Source organism: Aegilops tauschii, chromosome 3 (genome assembly GCF_002575655.3).
Source record: "Aegilops tauschii subsp. strangulata cultivar AL8/78 chromosome 3, Aet v6.0, whole genome shotgun sequence".
Lineage (NCBI taxonomy): Eukaryota > Viridiplantae > Streptophyta > Magnoliopsida > Poales > Poaceae > Aegilops > Aegilops tauschii.
Window position 1 is genome coordinate 555635450 of NC_053037.3, and position 11227 is coordinate 555646676.

The following is an 11227-nucleotide window of genomic DNA, read 5'->3' on the forward strand; positions in this document are numbered from 1 at the left end:
TGATGACAATCTCTATGGACTAATGGTTGCCTTGAGTTATATTTGAAGGATTTGTCCATAGGCATTTTTTGAAGTTCATGTGTTGGTTTCAAGGAGTTTATGTGGTGATCAAGGTGTTATTAAGGAATTATCCAAAGATTGGTCATGTGAGAGTTGAGCTTATTGCAAGCATGTCTTGGAGAAGAACATTGTGTGATCATTCATGTATATCTTCAAGACATCATCCAAAAGAAGAGAGTTGAAAAGATTCAAGGTTGATCAAGACTAAGTCAAGAGTGAATCAACTTGATCAACTCACAAAGCGTAGAAGATGTATCGAGAGGGATCAAGCGATCCCATGGTGTGGTAAGCATTGTCAATTACGCTTTGTGTACTAACCCATGATCTTCGTGAGAGTTCTTTGTGGGGTTAGGTTGCGGTGTGCAAGTTCAAGTGAAGCATCATGAAAGAGATCAAATGCTTGAAGCTTGTCGTCCATTGTGGTGACAATGGACTTGTGAAGATGTTGCGGTGTGCAAGTTCAAGTGAAGCATCATGAAGAGATCAAATGCTTGAAGCTTGCCGTCCATTGTGGTGACAATGGACTTGTGAAGATGTGCGGAAGAGTGGCTTGCCCATAGTGGAGTATGGGGGAGCAATTAACTAGTCTTCATCGAGCCAACGCAACCAAGAAAGGTGGTACAACTTGAGGGAGTCAAGATCGTCATCATCTAGCTCAAGTGGACCATGTGCAAGGCAAAGGTTTGCCCTTGATAGGTTTTCTATTTTACCGGTCTCGTGATGGTAGTTGGGAGACCGGGTTATAGGATCGATTGCCATACTATCAAGGGGGGCTCTCGATGAGTAGCTTGATCGTATCATTCGTAGAGAGCTCAAACCATTGCATCCTTGCATCATCTTTCTTGGTTCTTATTTGCTTCTCTTTGTGAGTTTTGGAGCTTTTGGTCATCTTGTTGACAAGCTCGAGTTTATCGAAAATGGAGTTCACTTGCATCTTCTATGATGTTTTCGATGTTGGAGGTTATGTCCGTTCTTCTCTGTTGGAGGTTTCACTCCTCCATTTGTTAGGCATACCTCCCCTGCCTCTTCTTACTATAACCAGTCGCTGTTTTGATGCTACTCGTCTTCCTCTATCCAACAAGCTTGAGTTTGCTCAATTCGGAGCTCATTTGCAGAAGTTATGGCAGTTGTGGTTTCCCGTGGAGTATACTTGTTTTCGTGGTAGTGGCTTTAGGATGGCGCCAGCGGTAGTACCGCGGTACCCAGCGGTAGTACCGCTTAGGAGTCACAGGCGACAGTACCGCTCCGCAGCGGTAGTACCGCCGGTGGGTCCTCAACAGTAGTACCGCTGCGGTACCAGGCCCCTACCGCGTCGACTCAAGGGGTCATTTTTCGTGTCGGATTGTGTGGTACTCCGCAGCGACAGTAGAGCGGCAGTGCCGCTCATGAGCGGTAGTACCGCCCTACCATCGCGGCAGTACCGCTCGAGTCCGTATCTCTCCTGCCCTCCTAACTCCACGGTAGTACCGCCCGGGGGAGCGGTAGTACCGCTGTTCTCAGCGGTAGTACCGCTGCCTTATGCGGTAGTACCGCCCTCTGCGGGCTATTTTGGGGGTAACGGTTGGATTGTTCCCCCACTATAAAAGGGGGTCTTCTTCCCCAATGAACCTTATCTCTTGAGCTTGTGTTCTTCCCCCATTGTTGACCTTCTTCGAGCTTGCTAACTCTCAATCCCTCCATGGATTCTTGCTAGTTTTTGAGGGAAAAGAGAGAGGAGATCTAGATCCACATTTCCACCAATCACTTTCTCCTCTATGTGAGGGGAACCCCTTGGATCTAGATCTTGGAGTTCTTGGTGTTCTCCTTCTTGTTCTTCCTCTCTTTTTTCTCCCTAGCATTAGTTGCTTCGGTGGGATTTGAGAGAGAAGGACTTGGGCACTCCGTGTGCCCTTGCCATTGCATTTGGTGCATCGGTTTGAGTTCTCCACGGTGATACGTGGAAGTTACAAGTTGGGAAGCTTATTACTCTTGGGTGCTTGGTGCCCTTGAGCTTGTTCCTCTTGGGTGCTTGGGCGCCCTAGACGGTTGGTGGTGTTCGGACCTCAATCATTGTGGTGTAAAACTCCGAGCAAGCGTCGGGGTCTCCAATTAGGTTGTGGAGATCGCCCCGAGCAATTTGACGGGTACCGGTGACCGCCCCCAAGGGTTGCCAAAGTGTACGGGTTCGGTGACCGCCCTCAAGGGTCCCTTAGTGGAATCACGGCATCTTGCATTGTGCGAGGGCGTGAGGAGATTACGGTGGCCTTAGTGGCTTCTTGGGGAGCATTGTGCCTCCACACCGCTCCAAACGGAGATTAGCATCCGCAAGGGTGTGAACTTCGGGATACATCGTCGTCTCCGCGTGCCTCGGTTATCTCTTACCCGAACCCTTTACTTATGCACTTTACTTTGTGATAGCCATATTGTTTCTTGTCATATATCTTGCTATCACTTAGTTGTTTATCTTGCTTAGCATAAGTTGTTGGTGCACATAGGTGAGCCTAGTTGTTGTAGGTTTTGTGCTTGTCAAATTAACCGCTAGGTTTATTCTGCATTTGTTCAAGCCTAAACCATAATTATTTTAAAGCGCCTATTCACCCCTCTAGGCGACGTCCACGATCTTTCACCAAGCTTTTTTAAACATAGTACAGACGTAGACGCTCATACATACGCACATACACTCATCTCTATAAACGCTCACACGCACATTCGGCTTCTATGAGTACCTTTGAGAGACTGAGCCGGCACGGTACTAACTTGGATAATCAAGGATATTCACCGAGAGACTCTAGTTGGCCCCAATTTCACTCGAAAAGCGATACACCGATTATGATTTTCGTCAGAATTTATGGTATGTCGCACACCAGGCCACTAGCTGGTTTCATCCATGGAGATAATTGAATAACACCAGAACTTACTTGTTATTAGCTCACCAACTGTGGTATTCATGCTTCTCGGGTGAATATTGTGTGATCTATAGTAACCATTTTGAAGGAACTCCATGAACCCTTCACGGCCTTCTTGCAAGTCACAAACGCAACGCGCTCAAGAAGTTTCCATTCAGAACGTTTTGTCACAAAGATAGTCAAAGACAAACAACAGTTAGATCATGAAGGACCCAGGGGCAACTGACGAGAACTTGGCCCCTACAAGAGTTGTTGATGTGCCCTGCTGGCTGGTGGACTTTGAGTCATTGGTCCGACCCGCCCTATGGATGTTGGGTCGATTTCATCCTTCTTGGCTATACCCAGGGGCCATGACATCATCAATCTTCAAGGTGAGAAAACAGGATCCCGTCTTTAGTGGTTAGAGCATCTACAATCGGACGCCTCAAACCATCTCTCATATACCCGCGGACGCGCCGGGTCAGTGACCGGACAGAAGAGAAGGAAAAAAGTGAAGTAAATTGCATAAAACTACTACTTTACAGGCTAGGGTTCCAAAAAACTACCGGTTTTTAATTTTTCGCTGATAACTACCAACTCGGGGGTCGGCTGTTTATGACAGGTCGGGCCCGCACCTAAACATTCCGTCTATTTGACCGTGTGTTTGACCGTTAACTTACATGTGGGGCCCACATGTCAGTGTCTGAAAAAGCAATCGGGTCCCTGGAAGTTTTCTGAAAAAGCAATCGGGTCCCTGAAATTTTTCAAAAAAAGCAATCAGGTCCCCAGATCCAGAGGAGGGGCACCAGCCATGGCAGGAGCTCGATCTCGAGAGCTCCGCCTGGAACCGCGATGCCACCTCCGGGCCGACGCGTGCATCACCTGCGGCCGGCGAGCCGCGCCCGCAGCGGCCGGAAACACGCCGCCCCTCGCCTGTGGCCGCCGCCACGCCACCCCTCGCTTGCGTCGACCACCACGCCGCCCCGCCCCTCGCCTGTGGCCGCCGCCATGCCGCCCCTTGCCTACGCCGACCACCACGCCGCCCCGCCCTAGCCTGTGGCCGCCGCCACGCCCCCCTCGCCTGTGTGCGCCGGCGGCCACCCCCTGCCTCGCCGAACGGGAGGTCCACCCCGTGCGCAGTGGACGATGACGGGCGACCAAAGGGAGGCCCGCGGCGACGATGGGGCTGCTGGCCAGCGAGCTCCTCACGGCGGGGCTGCTGGCCGGCGAGCTCATCTGGCGGGGCTGCTGGCCAGCGCAACTCCTGTCGTTCTGGAGCACGGGGACGGGAGGGAGCCGATTGCTTTTGTAAAAATTTACAAGGACCTGATCGTGGTTTTTTAAAAGAGACAGCGACATGTGGGTCCCAAATGTCAGCTAACGGTCAAACAAACGATCAAACCGACTGTGGGTTTAGTGGCGGGCCCGACTTGTCATAAACATGTTTAATTTTTTAACAAAAAGGATTTGGGGTTTTTTGATACAGTCAACCCCTGATTTGGTAGTTATCAGTGAAAAATTAAAAACCGGTAGTTTTTTGGAACCATAGCCTGTAAAGTAGTAGTTTTATGCTATTTACTCAAAAGAGTGACCCAACCGGACCCCTCATATCTTCCCTATATGTCCGGCCTGTCCGCGAACCCTCATATCCATCTCAAATATTGGGAGGATACGAGGGCTCGCTGACACGCCCGGGCACGCCCGGTCAATACGTCACATAGGACGCGGGGCCCCACCCCAGACCATCTTTTCTCTTTCTTTATTCATTTTGTTCTTTCTCTCTCTTCATCTCCACCAATCACGTGCAAGTGACTGGACATATGGGGAAGAAAATGAGGATTGCAGCTGCGCGGATGGACAAATAGGGGCGCAAAATGGGCATGCCCGGTCACTGACCGGGCGCCTCCGCGGGCGTTTGAGGAGTCGAATTAGAGATACGTGGCTGAAGATGCTCTTAGATCAGCGAAAAGCGACGCTCCTTTTCTGAAGGCGTTGTTGTTGAAGAGCATTTTGCATTGCTCTTATGTTGTCTAGAGATGGTTGGTACCGATGGTCATTCTCATATTTTGTCCATCAATTATTTTTCTACGCTTCAACTTTTTTTTTGTAGAGGTTTTTTTTGTAGAGGTTGGACGTGTGCTTTCAATGCTTATTTGAGCCGATAAAATTCAGGTCCTGTTTGATAGCAAAGTATTTTTCTAAGTATTTTAAGAATACTATAGTTTTTTAGATTATCGTAGTTTTATTTACAATGAGCTGTTTGGTTGCCTCTAACAACTGTTGTTTTAATACTGTAGTATTAAAAAATTGTTGTTTTTTCTCTGCATAATAAAAAGAACCCCGGACTTCTTTCTAAAATACAGAGCTGCTGAGTGCTTAATGCAACGGCTAGGTAGCAAAATTTAGCAGCGTTGTATAGCAACAGCCAAACAGGTTTTATGTATTGTGAATACTGCAAAATACTCTATTTTGGTAAAGCCATGGTATCTCATATCTATTGGCAAAATTACTGCAGTTTTTTATACTTTAGTTTATATAGTACTTGCTATCAAACACAGCCTCGTCCTTCATCGAAAAAGACGCTACAACGAGATGGAAGTTTTGTGGACACCCGTCCGTCCAATAGCAGCCGGCCTACCAGAAGTCAAAACTTGCGTACGTGCTGCATACATCTCCCGGAAAAGGGAACGCAGTCAAATGCAGCCCACGCCACGACGAGCAGAAGGAACGAGGAACCATTGCACACTCCCATCTCCGCCTCTCGCTTATATCCCACCCGGCCAAACATTAAGTAAGGCCAACTCCTCCAAAGACGAACGTCCGGTTTGACCGGATTTCGTCCATTTGGGGCGGCAATGGGTTTGTTCATGTCCGCTTCTATTCGTTAAGTCGTGGATGTGCCCAACGCGTGGCCGTACCCTAAATTATGTTCGGGATGGACGTGATTAAAAAACATAAAAACTAAAATAAAATACCGAAAAAGTAAATAAAAGCAAATATAAAAACATAAAACATAGATTAACCATCACGGCCACAAAACGGCCAGTTCCACGGTTTACATTGCCATAATTAACATTAAAAAAACGCCGCCCGCGCGCTCCTGCCGTGCCCGTCGATGCCGTGGCCGTCGCCGTCTTCAGTGGCCGCCGGTGTCGTCGTCGTCGCTAACGAGGCCGACGTAGTCCGGCGGCGTCCAGAGATGGGTCGGCGGTTCGTGGTATGTGGGGCGGGCTGGAAGGCGGGAGGTGCCTGCACCATCTCCTCCCGTGGCGACGCCTCCCGCTCCGGTGACCGCGGCGGCGTGGGGCACCAGTTCACGCCCACGGCGTCGGCCATCTCCGGAGCCGTGTACAACCAGCTCCACCCCTGGCCCACCAGGCCCGGGTGGAACGCGGCCACCGGGTCCTCCTCCATCACCTCCTCCGCCCTCACCACTTCAGCTCGGGGATGGCGACGTCGCCGGCTGCAGAGAGAGCCATCGTCTCCTCGAGACCCGGCCATTGGTGCTCATCGTGCGTGTTCATGGAGTCCATGACACGTTGCATGAGCCGGGCCTCCTCCTCTGTTGTCATGCGAGGAGGTGGAGGTGGCGACGGAGATGGGGAATGCGACGGCATGGGCGTGAGGCCGGCGAAGTAAGAGGCGCGTCGCACGTCGTGCTCGTCCTGTAGCCACGTGTCCCAGAGCACGGAGTCGGGGGCTTACCTATCGTCGTAGTAGAGGTCGTCGGGAAGGAGGCGGCGGCGGCGCTCGATCTCGTCGCGGCGCGCACGGCCGCTCATCGGGACCGGCGGGATCGGGACCTGGTCGGCGAAGAGGTGCCAGTTGTTGGGGAGGTGGACATCGCTCCACGGGACCGACGTCCTCGTCTCCCAATAGCGCCGGCATACATCCGCGTTGATGTACTGCCGGTCACGCTCGCCGGCAGCCCTAGGGCCGATGGTGAATGGGGCAGGCGCGGGGGGCCGACGCGGTGGCGATGCGGCCTCCTTTTTTACGGAGCCGCGGCAGCGTCCTGAGGAGGAGCCAGCCTCGCGGTCGTGCTTCCCCTTGCGGCCGTGGTTCCATAGCCCCATGGCTGCGAGGCGGCCGGCCGGCGAGTTCGAGGACGGGGAGAGGCTAGGGTATGGGGGTGTCGGGTTTCGAGGAGGCAGCGGGGTGAAGTGGGGAGTGTGGACGACGACCGGTCCACGACCTCCCCATTTAAGAGGACGACGACCCATCGCCTGGGCGGATGACAGGTGGGGCCGGCCGCGCCTGCGCATTGGTGTTGACGGGTGGAGGTAGGTAGCCGCCTGCCGTGCGGCCCTGACACGGACAAGCGACACGTCCGTTTGCTGTCCGCCGCGACCCAAATCTGACGCATGTTTGCGCTCGAAATGGGTCTGCCCGGACACAAAACGAACCAGATGGGTCCAGGCCATCGCGCGCTGGACCGTCTGATTTGTCCTTTTTACCTCAGACAGACGGGACCGGATGGGACGGGATCACGCGGTGGAGTTGGCCTAACGCCTAGTCAATCACGTGGCGTCTACACAGCTAGCTTCCCTGCAGCCAGTCAGACCAGAGAGACAGAGACTATTCCGCGCTCCACAAGTACTCACAGAGCCAGAGTACCAGTAAGAAGGACGGGAGCGTGGAGGAGAGGAGATCGATGGCGAGCAGCATGGGGGGAGGGAACGCAGGGGAAGGGGAGTGGCTCAAGGTCGCCGAGCTGAGGGCCATGGCGGAAGCCCAGGACCCGCATGTCAAGGTACGCTCCTTCATCTTCGGTAGCTCCGTCCGATAAACGCTTGTTCTCCTTCGTCGTCTTCCTTCCGAGGGACGATCTATCGATGCATATACATGCTTTGACGGATTTCTGCCATCTCACGGTGGTCGATCTGATTCTGCAACCAGCCGAAAATCCCCGTCCCCGTCCCCGGCCGTGTTCTGTTGTTTCTTTTGCCCGGCCGGTCGATCCAACTCTTCTCCTGGCCTTTGGGGGCAGAACACAAACAACGACATACTTTATAAGTATTTTATGGCCGGTAACATGTTACTTTAATTGCCCAGTAATGCGTACAGTGCTATTGACGCTGTCACCAGTCACCAGTTAACGTCTTGTTAGTAGTTGGTTGTATGGAAAAAATCAATTGATTAAGCTAGCTGATGGGGATTCTTCCTAACAAATTGATCGTTGACCGAATAAGCAAATATCCGGTACAAGTGATGGGAACGGGTGTGCCGCCCGCTTCACCTCTCTCTAGCTAGCAAACGCAAAGTCGTGGCCACGATAATTTATTTATTTTGAACCCAGCCACGATAATTATTGAAGCAAGCATATAGTACAACGGATCGAATATGCCCGAATCACCAGCGCACATGGCGCGTGAAGCAAGAACATTTCAGCAGTAATTTAATTGATTCAGTTTAGTAATTCCCCTTTTTCTCGAATAGTTTAGTGGTAATTCATAATTCACCGGATCGAACGTACTGACCACGACGCTTGCAGGAGGTGGACAACCTGACGCTCCGGCGGTTCCTGCGGGCGCGCGGCCATGCCGTCGGCAAGGCCTCGGCGATGCTCCTCAAGTTCGTGGCGTGGAGGCGGGAGGCCGTGCCCGGCGGCGTCATGTTGGCGGAGCTGGTGCGGACGGAGCTGTCGCACGAGATGGCCTACATGGCCGGAGCCGACCGCGCCGGCCGCCCCGTCATGCTCGCCTTCCCCGCCAAGCACTTCTCTGCCACCCGCGACATGGCCGGCTTCAAGCGTACGTTCACACATCTCACCTTCGCTCTCATGATTTCTTTGCTGCTAAATGGAGTGGAATTTGAAAGTGCATGTTTTGCAGTGATAATTTTTTAGATTTTTTTAGAGGAACCTCTGGTGTTGGTATAGTAAATATCTCCGAATCACAACTGTTACGCAGTCATATCACGTAACCACAATCCAAGGATTTGTACCTTGTCAGCGCTTGCAGGTGGGCTGAATCAACTGGTCAAAACAGACTCTATTACTATGAGGCCCAGTGCTTCCTCCAATCCTAATTAATTGAAGTTTAGACTTATCCAAAGTCAAACTTCTGGATGTTTGACAAAAATTATATTAAAAAATGTGCTAATACCTATAACATCCAATAAATAAGTATAAAAAGATATTTTATGATGGAACTAACAGAAATAATGTAATGTTGTAGGCATTGATATATGTTTCAATAAACTTGATCAAAGTTGAGAAAAGCTTAACTTAGGACAAAGCTAAAACTTCACTTAGTTTGGAACGGATTGAGTAGTGGTTATTTGAATGAAAAATCATAAAGATGTGACCTCAAAATATTTACTTTTTTGAAGAAATGAAACCATGACATGATATATACTACCTCTATTCATTTTTATAAGACGTTTTGGACATTCACACACTGTTCAAAACAGAACAAAGCAAGTTGTCTGAAATGTCTTATAAAAACAAATAGAGAGAGTACAATAAAAAAACATTTGGAGCGGCCATTGATATCATTTTCTTCTCCTTTCTGCAGGCTATGTTGTCTACTTGTTCGACGCCATGTGTGCCAGGTAGTGCGTTACCACACCCACATGTTTGTTGATCAGCATGATTTGAGGTAGAGTTTAGCATGACATTGAAGTCGAATTGTTGTAGGATCCCTAGAGGGCAGGAGAAGTTTCTGTGCGTCGTGGATCTAAAGGGGTGGGGGTACGCCAACTGCGACGTCCGCGCCTACATCGCGGCCATCGAGATCCTGCAGAGCTACTACCCGGAGAGGCTGGGCAAGGCGCTGATGATCCATGTGCCCTACCTGTTCATGAAGGCGTGGAAGGTGGTTCAGCCCTTCATCGACGCCAACACCAGGGACAAGGTAACCTTGCTGGCCAAGAACATAAGTGTGGTTCCTGTTTCTCGTCTCTGTTGTTGATAATTTTCTTGTGTTTTGGGGCATGTTTACCAGTTAAGCTTTTTTATTTTTGAAAAAGAGAGCGGTCTCTCCGATTTCTATATATCAGAAACCACAATGTCTTACAAACTCAAGGGCATGTTTATTGAGAAGTCAAATCCTAGCTAATTGCATCGTCTCGGTTGACCGGTGCAGTTCGTGTTCGTGGACGACAAGAGCTTGGAGGAGACGCTGCGGCGGGAGATGGAGGACGGCCAGCTCCCGGAGATGTACGGCGGGAAGATGCCCATTGTTCCCCTCGAGTAGAGTGAGGAGGAGCACGGAGGAGGAATCGATGTACCTGAAACAAATTAACCACGCGCGATGTGGATGTAACCAGGGGAGTGAGACGAGCGCAGCTTGCTCTCACTCTCTTGCAGCGTTGTGACTGCTTCGTACGTGTGGCCAGCCCAGCCGGTGCTAAAGTCGACGGATCGATAATACGGAAGAACTCTATGGTACTTAGTGGTAGGTATATCGGATTATGTCTGGTCACGTGAAGATACCACCTTTTGTTGCATCACACATCTGTGGGTCTCTGTTTCTCTCGTGTAGTTGTGGTCGACGAATGGGAAACTTCTCTCCGTTTATAGAATAATTTGTAACACAGCAGCCGTCCTAGCTCAGTGGTAGAGCGCGTGGCTTTTAACCACGTGGCCGTGGGTTCGATCCCCACGGACGGCGATTTCATGCTTTTTTGGCCCGCAAACATTTTACTGAAGCAGCAACATCTTTTTGGGCCGCAAACATTTTACTAAACCACAAATTTTGTACATTCTACTCCCCCCAAACATTTTACCAAATCACGAATTCAGTAGAAGCATCTTCATGTAAGTATACATGCAAGAGCGAGCTTGGCGACGAGCTAGCTCCTATCCTGAAATTTAATGATTCAAATTTTGGGTGTTGACTACCTTAGAAAAAAACCTAAACGGTTTGCCCCCTTACTAGGCAATTTCCCATGTCCCAGCCTTTGAAACTTAAGCCAGAGGGGGCGAGTAAACTGCTTTTTTGGCCCGCAAACATTTTACTGAAGCAGCAACATCTTTTTGGGCCGCAAACATTTTACTAAACCACAAATTTTGTACATTCTACTCCCCCCCCCCCCCCCCCCCAAACATTTTACCAAACCACGAATTCAGTAGAAGCATCGTCATGTAAGTATACATGCAAGAGCGAGCTTGGCGACGAGCTAGCTCCTATCCTGAAATTTAATGATTCAAATTTTGGGTGTTGACTACCTTAGAAAAAAACCTAAACGGTTTGCCCCCTTACTAGGCAATTTCCCATGTCCCAGCCTTTGAAACTTAAGCCAGAGGGGGCGAGTAAACTGCTTGTTGGTCGAGGATGCAACTAATCCTTGGGTTCAGC

At 50.3% G+C, this 11227-nt stretch overlaps 1 protein-coding gene and 1 non-coding gene across 2 annotated transcripts; both read left to right on the forward strand.

Moving 5' to 3' along the window:
• Positions 1-7480: 7480 nt before the first annotated feature.
• LOC109769963 (uncharacterized) lies at positions 7481-10565 on the forward strand. Its single transcript, XM_020328671.4, has 5 exons — positions 7481-7677; positions 8419-8677; positions 9443-9479; positions 9565-9781; positions 10013-10565. Exons 1-5 carry the CDS (start codon positions 7579-7581, stop codon positions 10121-10123), a joined length of 723 nt encoding a protein of 240 aa, XP_020184260.1. The 5' UTR covers positions 7481-7578; the 3' UTR covers positions 10124-10565.
• TRNAK-UUU (transfer RNA lysine (anticodon UUU)) lies at positions 10469-10540 on the forward strand. Its single transcript has one exon. It is a non-coding gene; the product is annotated as a tRNA-Lys (tRNA).
• Positions 10566-11227: the final 662 nt, after the last annotated feature.